General features: G+C 41.3%; 1 protein-coding gene across 5 annotated transcripts in view; it reads right to left on the bottom strand.

Annotated features, from left to right (window-relative positions):
• Positions 1-27,415, bottom strand: part of ELMO1 (engulfment and cell motility 1) — a 727,703-nt gene that overhangs the window by 367,948 nt on the left and 332,340 nt on the right. For all 5 annotated transcript variants that reach the window (XM_086692444.1, XM_086692474.1, XM_086692460.1 and 2 more), the window contains 2 exons: positions 7,278-7,328; positions 2,945-3,114 (listed from right to left, as the gene is read on the bottom strand). In XM_086692444.1, coding sequence (XP_086548570.1) covers positions 2,945-3,114; positions 7,278-7,328 — 221 coding nt within the window. The remainder of the gene's footprint in view (positions 1-2,944; positions 3,115-7,277; positions 7,329-27,415) is intronic.

Here is a 27,415-nt window from a genome sequence, read left to right as displayed (position 1 = left end):
TTTGTTTTTAATCTGAGCAGAAGACCTGAAAAATAGCTGTGCAACAAACGAGCAGCTCTAAGATGAGTCGCAGGACCCAGCAGAAGGAAGCAGGGTGCCTCCTCCCTCCATCCCCCGAAGTAGCAGGGCTTTGAACTCATATAAGATGGTGAGGAGGACACTAAAGATGATCCAGAGAGATATCATTCCTTCCCATAACATAGTGTGATGGGACAGTGTAAGAGATCAATGCAAATGAGAATTCACCCAAGATCTGGCCTTGAATCATTTGTGTGTCTGAAACCTGGCTGCATGGAACAAATCAACATGGCTTCTGGATTATAAATAATTAAAATGCTAATTACTTTAATACACTTTTTTAAAGCAGGAATTCAATTACTGTAGTTCACATAAAGTACATTCAGTGTCAACATTCTCTCGGGTTATACATGTGCAACATGGAGATACAATTCAGACGTGCCATCCTCAATCCTCATTCTGAGGATTAGTGGTTCTTTTGGGCCCCCCTTGAGGTCAAAATGGGTTACAGAGTAAGGCAATGATATAGACAATAAGTAATAATTTAGACAAGACAAATACAAGGCATCAGTTTTTACTCTTTTCCTTTTCAAGCAGAAAGGGCAGTGTCCCCTTAATGAGTGTTATGGGCTAAATTGTGTCCCTTCAGAATTCATATGTTGATTCCCTGACCCCCAGCACCTCAGAATGGGACAGTATTTAGAGACAAAGCCTTTAAAGAGGTGATTAAGTTAAAATGAGGCCATGAGGGTGTGTCCCAATCCAATCTGACTGGTGTCTTTATAAGCAAAGGAAATTTGGACATACAGAGAGATCCTAGAAATAAGTACACACAGAAGAAAGACCACGTGAGGGCACAGCAGGAAGGTAGCCATCTGCAAATCGAGGAGACCTCAGAGGAAACCAACGCTGCCAACACCTTGATTTCAGACTTCCAGCCCCCCTAACTAAGAGACAATAAATTTCTGTTGTTTAAGCTACCCAGTCTGTGATATTTTGTTATGGAAGCACTAGCAAACCAATATAATGAGAAACTAAACTACTGGCGCTCCTAGCATGCATTTTTCCTCATTGTCAAAATCTATAACTGCCGCCCTTGGGGGTCTCAGAGCTCTGCCTCAACCCTCTATTCAGGGTGCAAATCACATGGACCCCTGGTTTCAGTGTATTTCACATTGTAATTGTAATTATGATCACAATTCTGCAAAACCTGGAGGCATTAACACAATAGCATTCTGAATATTCAAGAGCTTAAGCCCCTAGAGACCTAGGTCTGTGGTAGAACCGCCTAATATTAGCAGGTTACATTACAACTGGCTCTAGTACATCACTTGTGATACATCAATGTCTGGGACTTAGGTAGTAAATGTGGGGCCACTTTTACGTTTTCACTTAACATGCCATAAATGTGGCTGAGGCTCAACCCCCTAGGGCTCACTGTCCCACCAGAAGCAGTGATGGGCATGAAGCAGGAGTGGCAGCCATGTGAAGTCGTCCACAGTCACCAGTGAAGGTGTTCATAATCCCAGCTCACACTCTGCTGCTCATTAGCCCCAAGGAATGAGGGATCTGACACGCTCCACACTAGACCTCAGCCTGGAGCTTCCAACACAGACAAAAACCCTTTCTCCTTTTCCTTGGTCAAGTCTTCTGGATCCATAAACTTATTCAACTTCCCTTGAGCTGTTTCAAACTCCAGCTCCAATTTATAGTAGGCCTGCTGGGATGCTGGTAACACCCAGAATTTGAGTTTCCCCACCCTGCTGCAAGTTGATGTTCCCCCATATTTTAATGAGCTTTAGTCCTCATTAAAAAAATAAAATGATAAAAAAATAAATAAATAAAATAACTGTCTACAATCGACCCTTTTTCAGATCATCCAAGCCTGTTTGCCATCTAAAAAGAATCTTTCACTAGTGCCAGTTGCAGAGACTAAATAATGCCACATGTAGGAGGAGATGGAAGGAAGGAAGGAAGGAAGGAAGGAAGGAAGGAAGGAAGGAAGGAAGGAAGGGAGGGAGGGAAAGGGAGGGGAAAGGGACTGGAAGAGAGGGCCAAGATAGATCTCCAATATGCACAGTCATCCATTCATTCTTTGAATCACCATGTACTGAAGAGAGATCTACATGACCCAGGCTTAAACCCCAATTCCCAGTGACATGTATTCTTTCCTAATAAATATCTATCCCAACTCTGCATATCATTAATTTAGCATACGTAATTAACTGCTTTGGCATTTTCACAGGCTGTAACTTACATGCTCTAATAGTCTATGCCAGTAGCACCTGACCATATAGGAATGAGTAGCTAGCTACCTATGGACCCTACCCTGGCGTTTGGTGGTGAGGGGAGTCATCTGTCCACACAAGTAAGAGCTAGCTCCCACCCGGCTCCTTACCCCCAGGTAAGGAGGCTCCTTACTCCCAATCACACCACAGAATTAAAGTCTTCCCTGAGAAGGTGAGCTCCCGAAGGAGAAATGTCCATCCCTTTCCTGATCATGATGGAACTCAAACTCCTTAAAGCCCATTCACTGACACCCCCTCTGTCAGCTGTAACTGGTCCCAGCCCTCACAAGGAATTATATCTCAGCTGAGGTCTGCCTCCATAAATTTTTTAATGGCTTGGCTCACAACTTTTTAAATTCTCCCAACTTCCACTCTTTATATGCAGTAAGTATTTGATAAATATTTATAGTATTTATAATTTTAAATAATTAAGCATTTCATCGTTGAAATGACAATGTTTTAAAAGATTATTCAGGGATGCTATTTTGACCTAGTTTAAGACTTTGAAACATAGATTTCGTTTTTTTGGTCAATTTCTGGTCTTTAAAACTAGAAATTACAAGTACAAGGAAAGTAACAAATCCCCAGAATGCGGGAAAGAATAGGACAGACTAGAAGTCTGGATAAAAGATGCTTACTCGGTGCCGCTTTCGACCATCTGCGTGAGGAGAGAGATGCCATCCAGATTTATAAACTCCTGGGCAAATGTGACATCCCGGGAGAGGCTGGCTAAGTCCTTCAGGGCTTCCAGCTTGGCATCCATACTTGACGACTGGATTCGTTCATGGAGCTGCTGGGCGTTTTGAGCCTCATTGAGGACAAAAATAAATGGAAGAGTGTTCACAGAGGAAACCACAATAGACAAAAAACTACTGTTTCATTGAGAAAGGAAGACAACAGGGCCCAGAAGCATAAGACCATGTGCATTCTATATACCAAGGGCAGTTTTCCAACCTGCATGACTCCACCTTCAAGCAATGTCTGTTAATTTAATGATGGCAATTGGTTGCCTTCTTGACAAAGCCCACGTTTCTGTCTCTTGGAAAAGTAAGAGCACAAAAACAGTAAAGCCCCTGAAAGGGAACAGGAGTGGCAGTGAGGAGGGAAAAATGGGAAAATGTTTACCTTGTAAGTAAAATTATTGTCTACAAATGACAAAAAGGTATTTGCTTAGTTAAGCCATTACGCAAATTTATACAGAACATTCATGCGTTCCGTCAATATTCTGAGCAGTAACTGCCTACACAGAGTGTTCAAAAGCTTCACTAGACATTATTTCATTAGAAATAATCTTTCCCAGTTACTGAAAATCTTCTAGCACAACACACAACAGTGCTTATAAATTTTACTTTTCAACATGTGTTTCACAGGCATTGGGTAATTATTGCACAAATATAAAACAAAATAATTAGGAAACCAAATCAGTAGCTTCGCCTAAAATTAGACATTTTTTTAAGGCCTCTGCCCTTGGCTACTACATGCCGGACAGGGAGGAATGGAAATATATTGGATAATAACTTGCAGTTTATATTTCTCGTTCTTCCAGTAAAGATTTTCACAGCTACTTTTCAGTTGGGGCAGACAGTAAGAAAAATAAAATATTAAATTTTTCTGCCTCTATTTTTGCTTAATGGAAATAACTCAACATCTGTGGTAGTTACTATTTAACTCAAAACTGCAATGGGTGAAGCAATGTACCATCCTCATATTCTCCTTCTCAGCCACCTGTTTCTCCTTTGAAACTTGTTATATTTCAGAGAAAGGGGAAGAGGAGGTATTTGTCCCCGGAAGTGACGTATCTTCTGAATGGAAACTCATTAGAACTATCAGAGGAGCCCCGTGTGGACTGTAACAGGGTTAAGATTGCAGAGTGAAGGAAGGGAATCCACACAGGTTCTGAGACCCCAACAGGCTCCACAGTCAAGGTCCCCTTCCTCCCTGCCCAGTTTCCCCTTCCCTGTCACCTGAAAGTAGCCCCAAGGAGAGAAGGGGACCCAGCAGGGAAACCAATGCCAACCCTTCAGATGCTGAGGCAGGAATGGAACCCATGCCCCCATCACTTGGTCAGAGAAGCACAGTGGTCTCCCATTGTAGTTATAACCAAAAACTGACACTTTGCATCAGAAATTTTAAAAAAGGAGGAGAAGGAGGAAGGTGGAGGAGAACCAGAACTCTCTCTACTCATTCAGTTTCCTGGATATCTGAAAAGTCACACGAACCCTAAATCCCATGTTTTTAAGAGGGAGAATGGAGAGCTGAGCAAGAATCACTTTATCTTTTAAAATCATTCAAAGATACACTTTTTTGTAAATTTTTCAAGTGCACAGACAGCACTGACATATATTTACCCCAAGCAGATCACTTTGAATTCCTCGAAAAGTACAATTTCCTCCAAGCAGGAAGCCTGCATTTATTATACAGATTACGATAATAAGGAATACTCAAAAATTATTTCATTGTCAGTATTAATGCTAACGGTGTGTGGTACTTCTAGTACCAGTAATAAAAAAATCTAAGTTACCTGGGCTTTTTATGAGCCACTATTCTAAATACCCCCATGAAGGAATTCATTTAATCTACACAATAATCCTACCAGGTGGCTGTCCTCATCATGTTCATTGTACACAGGAAACTGAAGTGCAGACAAGTTATGTAACTTGCCCAAGGTCACACAGGTGGAATTCAGCGCAGTTGCACATTACCTAAAGCAAGAGTGTGTGCATGTGTGTGCATGCATAAGTGTGCCCATGTCGGTGTGTGTGCATTTTGTCTGGCTACAGAAGAAGTTCAGCTGAGGTAGAGGAAAGAATCAAACATTTTTATGGTATGACACCATTTGCTGATTTCTGTATGGTACACTAACACTTCCTAGCAAATTTGATGGAGACGGTTATATTTTTTAACATTTTTTTGTGCGTACATGAAAAGTGAAAGTTAGCATATGCTGACCCATATTTTTCAGTTAAACACAAAATAATAAAAAACAATCTACTGACAGCAAGTGAAGTTTTTACAGATCCAAAATATCCCACTTAGAGTAATGCCCAGTTCTAGACCCTGTGGCTACAGCCAAATCATAAAATGCTTGTTTAAAATGAATATAGATTCCTGGACCTTGTTTCCAGGTATCATAATTCAGCTTCTCAGTAAAGGCCCAAACAACCGCATTTTTAAAGTTCCACCAATGATTCGGGTTTGGAAACCACCAGTCTTTAGAATACAGACACCAGTCTCTTGTAGGTGGACTCCATCTTATGGATATCGCCTTGTGCACTGGCTTTCACATCTCACCATTCACCTTGCTGGAATGTGAAGGTCACTACCAGAAAAGCATGAGCTATCGGGACGCTGAAAAACTTTACCCTGACAAACACCTAACCTTCTTTCAAGGAGTAGCTTATGTTGTGGAAGTTTTGTTCATGCACCCATGGCAATAAAAAAGAATGAACTTCTTCTTTGGCTTAGATGTGAAAACTGAGCCTTTCTAATTCTGAGACCTAACAAGGCAAGGTGGACTCTTTCTGCCCAGCCAGCAAATGAGTAATTCTAACAGGATAAACAGAAACTACAAAAACCAAATGAAATCACGGTCTCGAAAGGTCAAATTAACATTAATTCATGCTGACTGAGGTAAGGTCAATGCTAAGTCAGACAAAAATGTCTCAGCTCATCATGTGGCCATTGGAAAAGGAGTATGAAATATGATTTCCAGAAAGTGGAAAAGAAGGCACCAGAAGACAGTTTGGCCAACTCCCACGATGCACTCTGTGGAGCTTATCACGGTGTTTAGGTTCAAGATGTTGTTGGGTACAATGTTTAAGAGTTTTTAAGCCTCTCTAATGTAATTTTCAACCAGAAGAATGTGTGGTAGTTACAGTACCCACAATTTAAGTTTAGCCAGATGCTTTTCCCAATTTTCAAATTTATTTTTAGCCTACCACATGGCTTTGGTGGAAACTGAAAATAAGAGTTAGACACAGTTTTCATGACATATGCGGAGTGAAAATAGTAACACTTGGTGTATTTTGTGCACGTTATTTTTTAGGAAAGCAATAAAATGCACTGTGAAATAATACAGTTTAAATATGCTAATGCTACTATCCAAAGAATCTGCAAGCAAGTAAGAGAGATGAAGATAAGCAACACAGCCAGCTACAGTAGTCTAAATATTCTGCAGCACTTTGTTTAGCTTTTGAAGTGTTTCATCTAGAATCAGCTGTCAATGAAACAACCTTAGTGGCAAATATTTCTCAAATTATATTATTATGAGTTGTCATAATAACTGACCAAAACTAGAAAAACACTTAAACACTCTCTCTTTTACACACATACACACCCTGACTTTAAAGAGAGGTAATCATAGGCTGTCTTTGGTTTTGTTTGCTTTGTCCGTTGACTGAATTCGCTCAGATGGCATTAGGTGTATGTGTGGGCAGGTGGGTAAAACCAACCAGTACAACTGAGTTACCCCATCTGTAATATGAGAATTGTTGAAGTGACCACCCAACTCAAACCTTAAAGTCAATTTACTTGCACTGAACCTGAAATAAAAGTTTCCTCCTCTGAAATGGGAAATACAAGGAAAGGCATTACTGCTAATCCAGGATCTGCATGTGAGGACATTCCAGACACCTTCTGTCTTGCACTAAAGTTACCCTCAAAAATTAATATCCCAGGGGCACCTGGGCAGCTCAGTCGGTTAAGTGTCCGACTTCAGCTCAGGTCACAATCTCATGGTTCGTGGGTTCGAGCCCCACGTTGGGCTCTGTGCTGACAGCTCAGAGCCTGGAGCCTGCTTCAGATTCTATATCTCCCTCTCTCTCTGCCCCTTCCCACTCACACTCTCTCAAAAATAAATAAACATTTAAAAAAATTTTAATAAATAAATAAAAATGAATATCCCATAATCACATATAGCAGAACTGAAGACCAAAGCATTTACTAGAAAGCTATAAACTAAAATCAACTTACAGGAGATGTGGTTAATCGAAGGATAGTGCCATTTTTTATTTCATTGCGATTCTGGAAAAGAAAAATAAAATCTTTGTAAGTCTTCAAATTTTAGAAGCTTAGTAAAGAAGAGAGAGCAAAGGCAAAAATAATCTAGTAGTGATACCATATAATAAGAATTCTTATGATTCAGTTTGTCACTTTATTCTCATAATTCTTGAGTGATTTTTAATTATTTCTACAAAGAACTTTAAACTGGGTCTCAGATGTATTAACTTTATAACAAGTCACAGACGCATTCAGCACAGAAGTGAGTATAAGTCCAGAGAGTAGGAATATAGGGCCCAAGAAGAGCAAACCAAAAAAAAGCAACTTTGAAAGGTTATTTAGAAAATACAACCTAACCAGTTCTGCTAGATTAAAACACACATCTGCACAAAAACTTGTACATGAATGCTCACAGAAACATTATTCATAATAGCCAAAAGCTGGAAACAACCCAAATGTCCAGCAATTGGTGAACAAAATGTGGTATACCCATTCAATGGAATATTATTAGGCAATACAAAGAAATGCTGATACATACTACACCATGAACGAACCCTGAAAACATTACACTAAGTGAAAGAATCCTGACACAAAGGCCACCGCTGTTATGGTTCCATTTATATGAAATCTCCACAATAGGCAAATCCACTGAGACAGAAAGCAGACTGGTGGTTTCCAGGTGCTGGCAGGTGGTGGGGGCTGGGGGGAGATGAATGCTAATGGTTGCAAGGTTTCTTTTCCCGGTGATGCAAATGTTCTAAAATTGATTGTGGTGATGATTTCACAAATCTAGGAATATATCAAAAATCACTGAATTGAGCACTTTAAATAGTGGATGTAAGGGAATGTGAATCCCATCTAAATAAAGCTACCTTTTTAAGGTTATATTAAGGAACTTGGTTTCATAACATTTGCCAGCTCTAACTGTGTGTCACCTTAGAGTGAAGAACACAGCATAAATAAGCAGAGCCCAAATCAGTCTTTCTCCACTTGGCAAGCATGATGGAGGTGAATGTCCTAAAGCTGTCACGTAGAATCTTTGGCATTGGAAGTAGAATCTCACTGGCAGTTTTAGTTCCTACCACCAGAGTACGCACCATTCTCAGCTTTCAGGAGGAGACCTTATGGGAGTCGCACATCCACATGCCCCACTCTGGAGCACAAAGGCCAGGAAGTTAATAAAGCGCCATGAGGATCATTCTCCTGCATCACTTAAGAGGAGCCACAATCTGGAATGTGTTCAGCAGGCACACGGAGGTGGTACAAAGCTTCTCAGGATAAGATGCCAAAAGCACACAGAACACACTCTCTCTCTCCCTCAGCCAATTCTGACTACTTATTGGAAAATGAATTTTCTAAAACGACTACCTAAAAGAAAGCAGGCCCACACTGTCTCCCACAGAAAACCTAATCCGAACGTTTATACCAAGGGCAGGATGGCCTGAAAGTCCAACTCTGTCAATTCCAGCTCAATCTAGAGCATCCGCAGGCAGACACCCTGGGCTGCCTCTGGAGAAAGCAAGCTTCTCATTATTGGAAGTGTCAGGCAAGGCCCGAATGACCACCTGGTCGGCAGGAAAGGTGAAATTAATTTCTGTCATTTAAAAAATCTTTCAACCCTAAAGTTCTATGACTCTCTGCCGAAGGAGAGAAAGACAGCAAATTCTCATTATAGAACATTAAGGAAGCTGAAAACATAGCATCCCTCTTTCTTGCTCAGGTTCTAAATGAATTGAGAAATAAGAGAGTCAGAAGATGAAAACCTAAAATATCCCCTTTACTAGTTTTTACGGAAAACAAGGCTCAGGGTAAGAACCAACAAGACAGCTAACTGGACCCTCAGATTACCTGTTGAGGTCAGACCTAAAGCAGTTTCCTTCCCAGAGAAAAAGGGGCCCACTTTATTCTTCCCAAATAACCAGTCAAGAAGAAAAAGCGGCCCTGTGAACACAAAGAGACCGGGAGGACTTAGGATAATATTTCCTCATGGAAATTTGGAGTGAGGGTAGGGATTCCTAATAATAGCAATAAACATTTATTGAAAGGCACTGAGCTGGGGTATTTTGGGGGTTTGCTGTCCTGCTTATTTAACCATCATAAAAACTTTTTTTTAAGATTTTTTTAAAACTAGTCTCTATATCCAACGTGGGGCTCAAACTCACAACCCAAGATCAAGAACTGCATGTTCCACTACTGAGTCAGCCCTCTGCCCATTTTCTCTCTGGAAAAAGACCAAAATTTTGCATTTATCCTCAGAGGGGAATTATCCTCATCAACTGGTCAACGTACATGAGAGCAAAGAAGTAAGCATGGTATCAGCAAAAGCCCTGCAGGTTCTCAGGGGTTCCCTGTGAGGCCCACAGTACAGGACCCTAGGTGGGGGTATGACTGGGGTAAAAGTAAGCAGCTGGCCCCCAGGTTGACTCCTGCAATGTTGACTCCTGACTTTTGGGGATCTAAGTATGAGTTCTTTAAAGAAAGAGTCTTGAGCACTGTGTGTTTAAACCAAAAGCAGCATCAAAACCACCGACAGGAGGAGTTGGGTTCAAATTCCCCAACTAGCTCAAACCAGGTGTGTGTGCTCAGTGCGAGGTCCTTAACCACACGGATGTAAGTCTTCTCTTCCCTAAAGTAGGGAGAGCGAGCCATTGCATGGGGAACAAACAGTAAGAACAAGAGGTGATAAATGCGCTGAGCCCAGCCTAGAAGTGGCTCAAAAATGAGAGGGACAGCCACCATTAACTAGACAGCAGCTCTCATCCCTGTGCCTCTGTCTTCTCGGCTAGCAGTTCATTTGCCTTCTGGCTTTTCCTTTCCTCTGAAAAAAATGTGTTTCTAATCAGTGTTTTGCATTTTGGAATAAAAGAAGATAAGGGGAAGAGCTATTAAATTTGCATTAAGAATGTGAAGGTCCTGGGGCACCTGGGAGGCTCAGTCGGTTAAGGGCCCAACTGTTGGTTTCAACTCAGGTCATGATCTCACAGTTGGTGAGTTTGAGCGCAGAGCCTGCTTGGGATTCTGTCACTCCCCCTCTCTCTCTGCCCCTCCCCTGTTTGCTCTCTCTCTCTCAAAATAAATAAACATTAAAAAAAATTATTTTAAGTGGTAAGGTCCTGTCAGAAAGGTAGATGAGACTCAAAGAGAAAGGCAGTACAGACAGACCTGTGCTTCAGAGGCTGTGTTCTATCAGGAAAATCAACTGGATGACACCTCTTCGACCACAGGCTGATGCCACCTTCCACTCTCCAAAGAATGTAAAGTTGGTCAGCAAAGGAAAAGGCTTATGCTTTCTCTGATTCTATAAATTTCATCCAGGCAATGTAGAGCATCACTTAAGAGTGGGGTCTCCAGGGGCACCTGGGTGGCTCAGTCGGTTGAGCATCCGACTCTTGATTTCAGCTCAGGTCATGGTCTCATGTTTGTGGGATTGAGCCCCACGTTGGGCTCCGCACTGTCAGTGATCCCTACTTGGGATTCTCTTTCTCCCTCTCCCTCTGCCCTTCCCCATTTGTACTCTCTCTCTCAAAATAAATAAACATTTTTTAAAAAGTGGGGTCTCCTTGGGGCACCCCTGTGGCTCAGTTGGTTGAGCATCTGACTTTGGCTTAGGTCATGATCTCACAGTTCATGAGTTCGAGCCCCACATCAGGCTCTGAGCTATCAGCTGGCACGTTAAGGTCCAGCTATCAGTTCAGAGCCTGGAGCCTGCTTCAGATTCTGTGTGTCTCTCTCTCTGCCCCTCCCCCTTCTCAAAAATAAACATTAAAAAAAAAGAGTCTAGGATGCACAAAGAGAGTAAAGATATGACACTTACAAGGTAGACTGGCCTTTAGCCACTTAAAGAGGGAGGGGCAGGCATACATGAGGTAAAATTCTGGCTCTGATTTGCAGTTGGTGAATGTGTCCTGTCTCTGCAGTGGCCAGTTTGACAGTATGGTAGCCATATTTGTGTTTAATGTTTCTAGTTCATAAATTAAGAAGAAATCACAAAGCTCATGCTTTGGGAACAAAAGTGTATGTCTTCCTTCATTAGAAAAGAGTGAATTTCCTTATAGGAATTTCCTAAAAGGCTCGTAAACTCTTCAGTGGAAAACATCAACTGTTTGCATCCAAAAATTCTTTGAATCCCTCAATTGGAAAATCTCTGCTGTTAACACCAATCCTGGACTGCCATACCATATCCATACATGCTTTGAAAGATCAGCCTAAATCAAATTCCAATTCTCAAGAAATTCTGATATTACCTTCTACGATAGTCTTTTGATATATCAACTTGACTAGTCTGCTCTCCCCAATTACTCAATCAAATATGCATCTAGGTGGTGTTACTGTAAAGGTATTTTGCAGGTGTGGTTAAAGTTGATAATCAGTTAACTTTAAGTAGGAGAGATTATCCAAGATAATCTGGGTGGGCCTGATTCCATAAATTGAAAGGCCTTAAATTCTACCAGTGAACAGCAGATTCAACTTTTATCCCAGAGTTCCAGCCTCCTCTTCCTGAAAGCATGCCCTATGCATTTTGGATTTGCCTATCCAGTCCCCACAATCACGTAAGCCAACTGCTTGCAATAAACCTCTTTGCACATATCTCCCACTGGTTCTGCATCTCTTGTTGAAGCCTGACCAATACGCCTGCACCTGCTGAGACATTGCCCAAGCTTTGCATGGCTGTGTTTTCCCTTTACCACAGTGAGCAATATACTGGCCAGCTTTGTTTCATCAACAGGTTGTACTGGTGACCCCTGGAGAGCAGCTTCCAATGGGGCCAATCCAGCAGCATTCAACCAGGTCAGGGTCACTTTCCCAGGCTAGCCAAGGAACAACACCACTAAATGACATATAAAAGCATATGGGGAAGAAAAGAAAACAATGGGCCAACCTCCCCCCGCCCCCAAACAGAGAGGGGCATTCTGCAAAAATGAAGAATGTATCCATCGAGTCACAGGCCGAGACACTGCCCCCTGCCCCTCTCTGAGAAATCAGTCTTCAATCCTCCATTTTTTTGTATGACCGTCATATCATCTCTTTTAGAGTCACCATAAGGGCACATTAAAATACTGGTTTCTAGGGCTCCTGTTCCCTAGCCACTTTCTCAGGGATGCTCGTTTTCGCTATAATCCTAAGTAACTCTGAGGCACAATAGTTTAGAATCATCCCAGTCTAATCCGCAAGAACACCCAGCACATTCAGACTAAGTATTGTGAATTTCAAGGAAATAGAGTCTGAGGCAAACAAGACTAATGCCAGCACCTCAAAAATGAAGAGAAAAGAGGCAGCCAGAACATTTGTGCAGTGAAATGTCCCAACTGCACACAGTGTACGAGAAGAAGTGGCCCAGTGAAAGCCAGCTAAAGCCCCACTGTCATATTTACTCATGCCCAGCAGTTCCTGACTGTACTAGCCCCTGACATTCACAGGCGTCTCGATAGGATGTCTTTGTGTTTCTTCACAGAACTAGCTCAGCGACTCGGTCTCTGTGTGGGTTGGATAATAAGATCCTGCTGAAAAATGTCACTGTTCTCCTATTTTTCCCTCTGAAATTTGTTTTTCTCGGTATGCCAACTTTCTATCTAGCCAGACAAATTAAGAATTATTCCCTGGTCAAAAAGCAAGGAAAGAGAAGGTCAGAGGGGGAGAGGGTGCTTACGACCCCGAAAAGCCAGACTCCTGGAGGGCAGGCAGCTCCGGGGTCTTTTTTTCCTCTGGCTCCCTCTCTCCTCCTCTCTCTTGTCTGCTTCTCTCTCTCTCTCCAGATGTGACAGGGCCCTTACTTTGGATGTATTACTACTAAATAATGCTGTTTTTCACCTCCATTACTGAATCATCACAAACACTGATTTTCATGTAAACCTGACCCCTTTTGTCCTTTATGTGTCCATTTGAGTGATCTTCAAATCTTCAGGCTGAAGGAATAACTGAGGACAGTACATGATATGCCGGTTGCTAGGTTACGCAGCAATGCCTCCAGACAGAGGACTACGGGTCTAACATTTGAGGAGCGATGTTAGAAATACCCTAAAATAAAAATCTGAACCTCCAAAAACAGGGAAAAAAAGAAGGCTGGGAGGCGGGGGTGAGGTAGAAAGATGAGAATGTGTGGCAAACTGTGGTAAATGCACATTCACCGTAATTCCCATTGTGGCCTTCCCCAGGTTCGTTTACCATCAGAGACCATGTCCCCATCATCCCCAGACAGCTTGAGCAATTCATCTTCACCCATTAATCGAAGGATCTGGGCTTGACGTCTTGTCCACTCTATTTTCCTGCCCCTAACTCGATTCTATTCTCAGTTGTTTTTCTCCCATCACTTTCCTTTTCACAGAACACAGGCATCCTTTACACAATTCCCAACATCAAGAGAAGACGGAACGAGGCAGGTATAAAGGAAGATATCTGCTAACTACCTATTTGTGATGTGTAAACACAGACCACGGAGGGAGGCCGAGGGCATGCTGCACAGGAATGGTTTGCTCTCTTTCCATATGTAATGAGACTCGGGGTAAAATGAGCGGAGAGCTGCAGGTAGACAGCTTGCAGGGGCCCAGGGAGTCTCCCGGGATATCGTGAACCCCAGGGGAAGAACATGGGGAGAATGCTGGTCCCCCTCAGCATTTTAATCAACCACTTGTAGAAGACAGAGATGAAGAACAGTATGTTTTTCTGCAGAAGAACATACTGTCTTACCTTAAAGGAACAAGCACTATTAGATGTTCACTCTTGAAAAACAGGCACCCTTTTTTTGCTTGCTTCCTCAGCCAAGTTCACATGGTAGGAGTGAGCACACACCTAGCTTGGTGTCCAGGCCCAGGGATCAAAAGCTCAAGGTTGGGCTCAATCCATATCCAGGTCTCCCTGACACCCTAGGATAAGAATTGACTGAGTACAATTTGCTAAGAAATAATGGAAGGTCAGTATTTAGAGATGAGTCTTAGACTCAACCTTGAAGTCAGAGTAGGCAGCCCCCTTGAGCACAGAAGCTGAGGGGGACAATTTTAGCAATCCAGACAGCGGAATCAGCACCAGCAATGGCATAGTGTGGTCATCTGAGGAACGAGGACATGTATTAAGAAAATCTCTCTCTCTCACTACAGGCCCTGGGAGAACAGTAATGTCATGAGCATGATGGACCAACAGCGGTCTGGGAGCCTAGAAAGTGCAGCAGACCACAAGGAAGGAAGCCCAGGTTGGGCCTGAGCCAGCTAACTTCCCATGTGACCTTGGGCAAGTCGATCCGCTTCAGTTTCCTCATCAACAGAATGGAGGCAAGGGGCCCAGCACCAAAGGTCAATTCTCTTCTCTTTTATTCTCAGTACAACAAAGAGGAAACATTTAAGGTTTCTGAGCAAAATTACTGATTATGATGAAGGGAATGCTTCAGAGAAATGAATCTGTCATCAGCAGTGAATTGGAGTAGAAAGGAAGTAAGTTAAGGAGGTTGGCTGAGGTGATGAAGGATTCTAGCAACACACTTCTAACTACCATCACTGCAGGGCTTGGCACTTACTGAGTCAGCCCGCAGGCTCCAGCCCCAGGCCCACCTGCCCTGAGCGTCTCCAGTCTCCAAGTTCACAATCTGATACAAGAACCCAGATCTGAAAAGCTAGTAAAAAGTTCTATGATAAAAATTTATGCCTTTCCTCACATGCATAACTTGAAGGAGAGTAAATATGGCCCAATTTTTGGTGGGTGATTTTGTAATGTTTAACAAAAGCCTTAAAAATGTTCAAAATCAAATTCTAAGAATTTGTCCTACAGAAACATCAGAGGTGCCAACATCTTACAAGCGCTGTCTAAGGCAGTATTAGTCATAATGGGGGGAAAAAAAAACTAAAAGCAAATCCTGTGCATTATTTATTGTTTCTTATATCAAAGCCCAGCTTTCTTGGCCCCACTTTGGAATACAAGAGCTAGACCCAAGCATTCCCCTTTGCCACCTGACAGAATGTGAAGCTTCACCAGTAGAGGGCACCGGAATGATCCTGCCTGGTCAGAGAAAGGTTGCTGGCTTTCCATCCACCACCATGATTCTTATTATTTGATGTGCAAGTCCTCAGGCCTCCTGCCCTACTCCGCCTACAGAGGCCACTTCTAAGTCACTCTGCCTACTACAGACTCCTTTCTATAGTCCAACACAGGTGTGTATCCTTCACTTTGGTGGTGATGTCCCTGTGGCAGCCATGCTCTCTTCGAAGAGCCTTGGGGAGGGGGGCAGTTCCCTCTCTTGGGCTTTAGTTCTCAAACTGCCCACTCCTCAGACTAAAGGCCACAGCTGGTTTGCTGCAACTGCGTCTTCAGCATCCTCTTTTATCCCTTTCCTCACAGTTAACCAGTTCCTACAAGGAACCATTTTTTAAAATAAAATGCTCCTGTTCAAATAATGGTATGGTTTCCATACCCTGGCTGATATACAAAGTCTTCCAAAGGTTCCCTAATATGAAGGAAAATTGAAATAAATATAGTTAAGCAGGCCAATTATACATAACACAGCCATTAAAGGGCTGGTATAAAAAATGTTTAATAATATGAGAACATATCACATTGCATTGTGCAGCTAAAAATATAGGTTGCAAAACAGTATTATAACATGAGTCCAAATTGATGGAATATAACGTGTGTGTATACACCAAAAAAATACCATTGCCCATGTGTAGATAACTACAGGAACAATGTTCCTTGTGGGCAACAGATGAAAAAAGGAAAGAGAGCAGGAAAAATGTCTGATATTGTGGGTATTTGCCCAACCCAGCTAATGAAGATTGTCTATGTTTCTGCAGGAGAAAGCGACCTCCCTGGTTTTGACAGAGGAACCAGCAAAGCTGGAGTGAACCACATGAAACAGCCCTTCCCCTGCAGTCGTGTTTTATCATCCATTTGAGACAGAGACTTGATTCCCCAGCCCCTCTCCACTGCCATCAATTTTAACTTAGCCCCCAATCAAATGTCACATTGCACATGTTTAAACCTAGGTTACAATGTTGCTGGCAAGTTAGAGCCTGTGGCCTCAGAAACCCACAAAGTGCTGGAGAGGAGAGCGGCACTTACAGGAAAGAAGCTCATGCTTGCAAAACATACACATTTAAAGGGCCACTGCAAGGGCACTGGCAGGGATCACCAAGGATGCCGCTACAGCAGTGAAAATGCCAACTCCACAGCTGACTCTAGCCAAAGCCAATGCAAACAACAGACTATGGAGGGAGAACAAGACGGACACCTCTGTAGCAGACAGCTACGGAACAAAGTGGGATGGAAACATCAGAGAGGGAGAAGTGAACAAGCTCGCTGGCTGGCATCAAAGAGCATGGTGTCACATGGTATCCCAAAAGTAACCTGCTGCTGTGGTGTGACCCACCTACACACTGGTATCTGAAGGGCCTGACTCAAAGCGTGGCTTCCACTAACAGCTTTGTCTCCTTGGGCATTTGGCACAGCACCTGGCACATAGCTGGTGCTCAGTGAAATTCGGTAAATGAGCTACATGTACATGACAACATCTCTGGACCTCCCTCGCTGCCACACGAAGACAGTCATACCTAGACTAAATGGTATTGCTGTGGGGATTAAATTAGTGCTAACAACGCCTCGGTCTGGCACACAGAATGGATGCAACACATCATTCGTAAGAAGGGGCAGCTTCGCTACTGAGCACCAAAATTATGGAAAATCTGCCTGACAAAGAAGACGGAAGAGGATCTGAGGCAAAGGGAACACAGGTCAAGGCCATTTTGTTCACCTGCCTTGAGACATCGCAGTACAGCGATTCTTTTTCTTTTCTGTTTTTCCCCATGATCGTGGATGTGTTAGCAGTCGGGTGGAGCCTATGGATCTTTTCTCTGAATAAGGTCTTTAAATGCAGAAATAAAATGCATACGCTTGCAAAAAAACCCGATAGTTATGCAAATATTTTTAAAATTGTATCATAGTAACATATATGCTGCTTTATCAATGTAGTTATCAGCAACTTTCTCCAGAAATTGCCAGATCGTACATATTTTAAGCATTGCAGGCCGGAAGGGCTGCAACAATGATACATAAATAAATGGGCACAGCTGTGTTCCAATAAATTTTATTTACAAAAACAGGTGGCAGCCTGGATTCCGCCCAAAGGCTACAGTTTGTTGATCCCTGTATTAATGCATGAAATAACAAGATACATTACAAGGTCTAATAACCACCATAATTTCTAATTAAGTGTAATGATCATAAATTACATGTTGAAGAAGCTGTAATAACAGTGATAAATGGAAATATCTATGATTTCTACTGGTAACATTGGCACAGATACTGCTTTACTACTGTGGCTTCTTGCCTATATTCATGACTGAAATAATGCAAAATTTATATTTTCACAGAGTTGTAACTTTCTTTCTGCATAAGTTCACGGATTCCAGGTTAAAATGGTGGTTTTCCACTGTATTTCAGAAGAAAATTCAAATACCTACTATGCTTTAAAAGACTCAGCTGGATGTGGCCCCAGCCAACCTTTCCAATCCCATCCAATCTACTTCCCATCCCCAGCTCACTATCCCTATCACACCAAGTCCTTCATGCTTCAGGGCCTTCACACTGGCTATTCCTTTTCCTGCTATGCTATGATCTGCCTCCTTATGATCCACAAGTCTTGGCTCAAATGTCTCCTCTTTAGAGAGACATTCTTGATGCCTTATGGCAATCTCGGCCAAGGCCCACAGATGGACATCCAGGGCCTTGCAGGGAGATCCAGATTGCCCTGGAGCTGGCTTGACCCCATGAAGAAGACCCAGAACCAAGACAGTAACCCTGGGTAGCAGAAATCCTTACAGGAGAATTACTGCTTAGAGAGGAGGCATAAGTTTTCTTCTCAGGGCTCATGTGTTAGAAGAAGAAAGGTCCGAAGCTCCTTATTCTGGAAACCACATCCACACTGCTGTAGCTGTATTTCGTTTTCATCTGGTTATTTGCTAACTTGAGCCAAGCCAAATCATATTTCTGACCTGTTCTGGAACCTATATTCTACAGCTGGCCTAGCAGGCTGAACCTCAACTGTAACACCTACCACACTCTGCCCCCATATGTGTATCACAGTACGTTACTCACTTCCTTCATACCATGTACCCCAATCTCAAAATAAATACCTTGTTTGTTTTTTAAAAATTTCCCATCTGTGTACACACACACAAGAACATATGCAAGAGAAGAGTGGGAATCTTCACATTTTATCATCATCAGTGCCTAAAACAGTGCCTGGTAGGTGAAACGTGTTCAATAAATACTTTTTAAGTGAATGGAATGGATATTTTAATCACAATTGAGAGTAAGAGCCAGAATATATTTGTAAACTAAAGCTAACTGTCCATTTATGTCTTCAAAGACAGACATACAGTCCCTTTCTTCCTTGTGCAATGCAAATAAATTTCAAACTATCTTTCCTTTCCTTCCCTATTCTATCTACAACCTTTTGTCCACAAGAGGATATTTATTTCATGCCTACTATGAGGCACATGTATCATTAAGCATTTTTTTAAAACAGAGAATTGACATGTATTTGCTCGTGTTCCAGTACCAATCCATGTGTCCGCAACGGTGTCCTGAATGGAAATGAGCCGTATTCCACCACACTGGTCACCTGGGCCACAGTACCAGGCTGCCCAGGCACAGGAGCAAGGTCACAACAGCCCTGAAGCTCTCCAACACCCAAGCTCTGAAGCTCATGAGGCCATCCAAAAGCACTCCCAGAAATCCACCTGCTCCTGCCCTATGGGGAAGGGCCCCATTAAGAGAAGAGGCGGGATGGATGCCTAAGGAAGGCAGGCTGTGGATTCAGTGTGGGAGACAAAGTACCCAACAGTGCACACAAAACAAAGAATGGGCTTCAGTGGACATCCACAAGAGTCTGCTTCATGCCATCCTCTCTTCCCTCCCTCCTTGCACCAGGAGGGAAATCAGAGTTTATTTTCTTTATTTTCTTTTAATTTTAACGTTTATTTATTTTTGAGAGACAGAGACAGAGCACAAGGAGGAGAGAGAGACACAGAATCCAAAGCAGGCTCCAGGCTCTGAGCTGTCAGCATAGAGCCCGATGCGGGGTTTGAACCCACAAATCGTGAGATCATGACCTGAGCCAAAGTTGGTCACCCAACCGGACTGAGCCACCCAGGTGCCCCACGAAATCAGAGTTTAAACAGAGTCTTCTAGAGGAGTTAGTAGGGATAACAGACGCAAGGGGCAGGAAGTAAACAGTCAAAACTTTTAAAGTTTTACAAACTCATCTGCATTTGAGCTTTCCTCTGCCTTTTTTCACTAGAGCACCCACACTGCACTCAGACATCCAGGCCTTGTCTCCAGAAGCTGTCTGTCTTGTCAGGGTAGGCAAGGGAACTAACTCTACCTTCGTGGAAAGCACTCATGACATAGTCAGCAATAACAAGACTGTGCCAATTCAGTTAAATAAGGCTTTTTTCTTAAGAGTTGATCCAAAGATAATTGCCAAAGAAAGCATTTCTTTTATAGACTTATTTTCTGGTGTAAGTATGTCCAATCCAGATGAACTAACTAATTGGTATGAAGGGACAACTACTTGGTGAATTAAATAAATGCCTTTTTCACATAGAGACTCGATAACAAGGTTTTGGGTTTTTTACTATAAAAAGATCCTGTGAAATAAGATGACATATATCATAGAAACAGCAGCTGATTTAAAAAGCCATTTACAACATGGCTTTTAGCAAAAGGTAAAGGTATAAATAAAACTGAGTTAAAATCCAGGCTTACAATTAGTCATAGACAATCATATTCAAGTTACCTCCTTTCTCAGACACTTAATTTTGTTTATTAAAAAAAAAAATGGGGGGGGCGCCTGGGTGGCGCAGTCGGTTAAGCGTCCGACTTTAGCCAGGTCATGATCTCGCGGTCCGTGAGTTCGAGCCCCGCGTCGGGCTCTGGGCTGATGGCTCAGAGCCTGGAGCCTGTTTCCGATTCTGTGTCTCCCTCTCTCTCTGCCCCTCCCCCGTTCATGCTCTGTCTCTCTGTCCCAAAAATAAATAAACGTTGAAAAAAAACTTTAAAAAAAAAAATGGGAAATACACTAACTGATAAATACATGTCAATGTTTGTAGAAATTAATTAAACTCAAAGAATGACTTGTAAACAGCAAATGCCCAATATATAATACATAAATAGCTATAAACAATGAAAGTGCATAAACACAGATATAACTTATGATGGATACATGAGGTCTTAGGCATACATTTTACTAAACGTACACTAAATGTCTACTAAATTTAATTGAAAAAAAAATTTACAAGACTTTCATTGGAAAATGTCAAAGAACATTCTAATAAATTAATAAATGAAGATAAATCGTTTTCATGGATGAAATAGAAAAATACCATAAAGAAAGCAATTTTCGGGGCGCCTGGGTGGCGCAGTCGGTTAAGCGTCCGACTTCAGCCAGGTCACCATCTCACGGTCCGTGAGTTCGAGCCCCGCGTCAGGCTCTGTGCTGATGGCTCAGAGCCTGGAGCCTGTTTCCGATTCTGTGTCTCCCTCTCTCTCTGCCCCTCCCCCGTTCATGCTCTGTCTCTCTCTGTCCCAAAAATAAATAAACGTTGAAAAAAAAAAATTAAAAAAAAAAAAAAAAAAAAGAAAGCAATTTTCCCCAAAATTAATCCATAAATTAGTTCAATGCTAATTAAAATCCTAACAGGATTTGACAAGCTGATGCTAAAACACATATAAATGGCACAGTATGGACTGGGAAGGATAATTTTGATAAAGAAAAAGAAGACAGGTTCATTCTCCTAGCATCAAGTTTTGTTACCAAGTTGTAAGTGATCGAAGGTGTGTGGTAAAGAACCAAAAAGCCACAAAGATACCTATACTGAAGAAAACTTGACTCACAACAGAAGCGACGATCAGAAGCAGAATCATGGGGATGGGAAGAAGGGCAATGAATTAGTCAACAAATGGTGTTAGGACAAAAAAGATAAAATTAGAGCCCTGCCTAATGCATGTGCGTGCGCGTGCGCGTGCGCACACACACACACACACACACACACACACACACTTTCAAAATTGATTAATTACCTATATATAAATCAAGACTTCATAGCTTTCGAAAGAAAACACAAAAGAATACCTTTATGACATATGGCTAGAGAAAGTGCTTTTAAACAAGATATGGGAAGCCCAGATATTAAAGGTGGGGGGGAGGAGATCAATTTAATCATCTTAAAATGAATTTTTAACTGATTTTTAACAATAGACACCACAGGAAAGTTAACAAAAAGCTATGGACTAAGCGGAGCTATAGAAAAAAGAACTTGTGTCCACTTCTGATAAAGAACTCCTGTCAGTCAATGAGAGTACAACACTCTGCTCCCACTGCTGGACAAAGACTGGACAGGCAGTTTGTAAAAGGGAAATCTGAAGAGATAATAAACATAGTAAATATGCTCAGCCTCAGCAGTTAGGGAAATAGTAATTAAAACCACAAGAAGCCGCCCAGCATCCCCATCCACTTGGCTAAAAAGACTGTGACAGCAAGCGCTGGTTAGGAAGGTGGGAATACAAACTCTACGTTATGGGTGGCACTAGGCCGGCTGAAGGTCGTTGGGCAATTTCTGGTAAGGCTGAATCGGGGCGCACCCTGCAACCCAAAGGCTTTCTACATTCTGTAGTGGAGAAACTTTCAAGCGAGGGCACATGAATACATGTACAAGAATATTCATTACAGTACTATTTGTGATACCAAAATTGGGGAAACAACTGCTTATCAGCTGGGTTTTATTCATGCCATGGGGTATTATGCATAATTCATCTCAAAACTATAACTTTGGATGAGAAACTTAAATTGGAAAATATTACCTACAGTATGATAGCAGTAACTTCAATTTTAAAATGCTAAACAATTCTCTATATTATTCACGAAAACATAAATATGTAGAAAACCTATAAAACATTCATGAGGATAATGTACATCAATTTCAGGCTAGTACTTACCTCTGGGGAGAGAGGAATAGAAAGAGAAACAGGAAGAATGACAGAGTAGGGCTTAAGCCAGACTACCTTTTTTTTTTTAAGATAATCTGAAGCAATAGGCAAAATGTTAATATCTATTAACATCTAGATGATTGAGTATATGGGTGTCAGTTATATCATTTCCTGTGCTTTTTTGATATGTTTGAAATATGGCATGATTAAAAAGTTTTAAATTACTATTTAAATGATTTCTGCTTGACAATAATATCATTAGTCTAAAATTCATCGGTCTGAGTCAAAAGCAGTGGCTGGATTTCTTACATCTATGCATTACTCTATAATGAGGGAATAATTAAAGATATAAACATATATTTAAAAACAATGTGCTGACTATAAATTAGCCTTGCACAATCTTGTTCTTCTTTTCCCTGCCAACAGTTACATTCTTAAAACAACCAAAATGCAGTCTTTTTAAAAAGTGCCTATTAGTCAAGCCAGTGGTTTTCAAATAATGAAATGCTTTTGTTCTAGAAAGGGGATAAAAAAAATCCCTCAGATGATGCCTCAGAACCTAAACTAGACAAAGAGGCAGTGTATTAATATTAACATGTTTTATGAGCTCAAGTTTGTAAATGTGTATTTTATCAAGGTCATCAGTAGGAATTAAGGAAGCTTTTATAGTAACATAAAAATTCAATATCTGGTATTGTGGATGATAATCACAATAATATAACAAGCTTCCACATTCAATTTACTTTGTGTTTTATTATCTTACTCACTGTGGAGAAAATCTGGATGCATTTCCACTGTGTACAAGTTTTCTACTGCTGTATAACAAATTATCACAACCTTACAAGCTTAAGACAACACAATGTGTAATGTCACAGTTTCTATGGGTCAGGAATCTAGAACATTTTAGCTAGGTCCTTTACTTGGGGTTTTCAGGGCTGAAATCAAGATGCTGGTTGGCTGAATCCTAATTTGGAATTCAGAGGCCTCTGTCAAGTTCATTCCAATTGTTGATGAATTTGTTTCCTTGTGTATGACTAAGATCCCTCTTCCCTCCATTTTTAAGCTAGCTATTGACAAGGAACCATGCTCAACTCCAAGGGGTTGCTCTCCTCCCATCCTTATCCTGGAGCCTTTTCCATAACATGACAATTTTCTCCTTCTCAGGGACAATAGGAGAGCATCTCTATAATGCTTTAGCTTCTCTTAAAGGTCCCCTTTAATGAGGTCAGGTCCACAAAGATAATCGCCCTTTTGATTAACCCAAAGTCAAGTGATTAAGGACATTAACTGCATATGCAAATGCCTTGGAACATACAGTATGAGATAATCACAGAAGTGACATCCCATCATCTCCACGGATCCAGACCATATTCAAAGAGAGAGAATTATACTGGGCATGCAACACTACGGGGTGGGTATCTTGGGTGCCACCTTGGATGCTGCCAACCACACACACACACACGTATGTACCTGTCAGTGGTAAATGTTTTTGAGAGCCTAACTCGAAATCTAAGGATTCTTGGAAAAGGTACAATGGGACACCTTTTCTTTCCAATCTATATAACTAACATCTAATCTCAACTCTCATTCCTGATAAATATTCAAATTCAGACCAAAAAGAAAAAAAAATCCAAAGCTCACAGAAAGGAATCAAATTAGATTTTCACCTGTTACTGGACACCAGCCATGCTCCTAAGCCAATATATCTGAACCACCCCTGATCTATGTGGGCCAGCACACAGGTACAGCAGCAGTAAACCTGCTTAATGATTTTGCTTGAATGGATGGGTTCATGCCTGATTTAAAATAAAACAGTACAATCTTCCCAGTCAATGACACATTTATAAGCAGTGTAAATATATGCACAGGGATGGAGGAAATGAAATGCTTCATATTGATGTCTGTTTAAAGTCAACTTAACCTGGCACCTTAATAATGATGAAGCTCTTATTACAGTTTCTGTTGATTCTTTTACTTATGTTTAAAGAACTCATAATAATATTTTAAAAGGCTGTATAAACTAAATACATCTGCAATTCCTGAACCACCTCTGAAAACCCCTGAAATGGAACTTTCTTCATAATAATACAGAAGATCTTCATTTCAATTCCAAAATTCACCGCCAGAAGCTCTGCAACCTAAAACTCCAAAACCCCTAAGGCTTCTGTGAGCCCTAAATGCTTAAATGAAATCATCCATTAAAGTGCCTGGTGCCTAGGGTGTCCTTAACAAATGGTGACTGTATAAGCCAGGATGACCCCGTTTCTTTGACTCATCATTAAACTTCTATTTTCTCAGGAAACAGTGAAAAAAATCACAAAAAGCCTCAGTTTAAAGAATGGATGCTATTGTATTGTTTTAAAAAACCAAAAGAGAGAGGGGCATCTGTGTGGCTCAGTCGGTGAAGCATCCAACTTTGGCTCAGGTGATGATCTCACGGTTCGTGAGTTCAAGCCCCATGTCGGGCTCTGTGTGGACAGCTCAGAGCCTGGACCCTGCTTCAGATTCTGTGTCTCCCTCTCTCTCTCTCTGCCCCTCCCCTGCTTGTACTCTGTCTCTCTCTAAGATTAGTAAAACATTAAAAACAAAAGAAAAAATAGAACAGAAGAGAAAAAAGGCAAGTAAAAAGTCCAAACAAAAAGAACTGATTTTAAAACTAAGTTGAATACTTTCAGCCATGAAGAAAGTTTGACAAATAAATAGAAAATATGACTCACTGAGGGATGACCACAGCTAGGTAACTTACATATTGTCTTGCTAGTATTAAGCCTTTTATTCTTCAGTACACAATGAAATAGGCAGAGTATATTAACTAACATGTTAAGATGTCCAGTATGTATTACATTAAAATGTAAATTATGCTGGGGCACCCGGGTAGCTCAGTCAGTTGAGTGATGGATTCTTGATTTCGGCTCAGGTGGTTATCTCAATGTGGGATTGAGCCCTGCATCAGGCTGCACACTGTGCGTGGAGCCTGCTTAAGATTCTCTCTCTTTCTGCCCCTCTCCCCTAACTAGCACTGTCTGCCTCTCAAATTAAAAAAAAATGCAAGTTATGAAAAAATGTGTATGCTATGATCTCATTTTGCAAGAACAAATATGTATCCAAACTCAAATATGTATCCTGAAATGTTAGTTTTCTCTAAGTAACAGGATTGTGATCATTTAAACAATTTTGACTCTTCTTTTTTTAATATGTCTCCAATGTGCTTACCTTATTTGTGTAAATTTTGTAAATGAAATTTGATTACTTCATATCAGCTTGCTTAGGAGCAGCAAATACTGAGAAAAGACTTTTATATAAGTTACACTAAATTAGTAAAGTGGTACCTCATTATTATTTTTTTTTTTTTTATATCTAAAAACCTAAACCTACAGTGCTTGCAAGTCTGAAGTTACAAGAGATAAGGCATCTGACCACAGGGTAAAAGAAAGAAAAGTAGATGAACACAGCCCGGGAAGAGACATTTTTTTAAAAGATGGCTAATAAACTAAAGATGATAGTGAGGAAAGATAGAGTGAAAGAAAAATGAAGTCACAGAGAGACAGAAAGGAAAAATCAGCAGGAAGAAACAGGATCACAGGAGGGAAAAATAAAAGTCAGGGAGCAAAGAAAGAATGGCAAAAGGGAAGAAATACATTTTTAAAAACCATAATGTAAGAGGAAGCTATCCCTTCCTAGTCATCTCTTAATGAAATGCAAAATCTTAAATAAGGTCATAATGAATCATTTTTAAACTTATGTTTTGGTTGGGGTTTCCCGCCCCCCCCGCCCCCCCGCCAAAGGAGTGAGAAATGACAAGTGTGCTTGATAGCCAAGGTTAACTTGACCTCTATCAGTACCAGAGATTCGACAGCACTGCAATTAACCCACCAGGTCTCTTTCAGATCTTTCTCTGTAGCTACAGCACCAACTTCATGATCGTCTTTGAAAAATGAAGAGTGGTTACTTACTGGTTTACAAGTGCAGTTGATGTAACAAAATGCTCACTTTTGTTTTTGGACTTGAAACTTTAAGTGTGGTAAAGGAAGTGAACCAATTTCCCCCAAAATTATTCTCAGAAGAAGAAGGAGTAAATATCAAAGTATCTAATAAACTCCCTCTATTTTCCTGTGAACACTTTCTCAATTTATACAATCACTGTCCCCCCTCCATCCTCAAAAAAGAGAAGCAACAGATCTTTTCGCCTCTTGTATACTTTATCGAAGTGGAAATTGTCTCATTGCTACTGTATGTTTTAATGATGCAAACTTTCTTCTACTTTTCTTCCTTTATATTTTCTTCTTCCTCTTAGCTTAAGCAGTTGAAATCTAGCAAAAGTAAAAAACACATTTTAATCTTTGGATAATCTCTGGAAAGTAGGAAACCTGTCTCACAGCTCTTCCCTGAAAGAGAAAGCTAAAGAGATGTTGCATACGGTGGTTTCATGAAAAAGCCCCAGAGTTCTCTGCCACTCCTTCTATAGAGAGGGTGGTCCCTTGTCCTCTGCCCTTGATTGTGGGCAGGCTTATGACTGCTTCAGGCAAAAGAGTATAGCAGAAGATTCCAGAGAACTTCTAAGGCTAGGTCATCAAAAGCCATGCAGCTCCTGCTTGGCTCTCTTGAAACACTGGCTCTTAGGAAGTACCATCGCAGGGAGCTTCTCAGAACACTGCTACATGCTGCAAGGAAGCCCAAGCCACATGCAAAGGCCACATGTAGGCACTTCAGTTTATGGTTCCAGCTGATGGGTGCCCACCCTTTGAGTCATTCCAGTCCAGAAGCCAAACAGACCAGTGAAGAAGCTTCCAAATGATTCCATCTCCCAGATATTTGTGTCCTTCCAAATGAGACTCCAAGCAATGAATTACAAGCCATCAACCTTGCTTTGCCATGTTCAAATCCCCGACCCAGATTATCAATGAGTATAACTAATCATTTCCACTGATAATGGGTTTTTGTTTTATGTTACTATGTTTCGGGTGTTTTTTGAAGCAACAATAGACAGCTGGAACAATGGAGATAAAAAAAAAAAAAAAAAGGTCACGCAATAATTATTACCGTAACTTAACTCTGATCACAGTGGAAAGAGTGGGCAATCTAGAACCCTTATGTCACCCAGTGTCACATCCAGAAAACTGCAAACAGGTGGAGATTAAAATCTC

The sequence above is a fragment of the Puma concolor genome, chromosome A2 (genome assembly GCF_028749965.1).
Source record: "Puma concolor isolate L17-30 chromosome A2, mPumCon1.1.hap2, whole genome shotgun sequence".
Lineage (NCBI taxonomy): Eukaryota > Metazoa > Chordata > Mammalia > Carnivora > Felidae > Puma > Puma concolor.
This window is presented reverse-complemented; position numbering and strand designations above follow the sequence as displayed.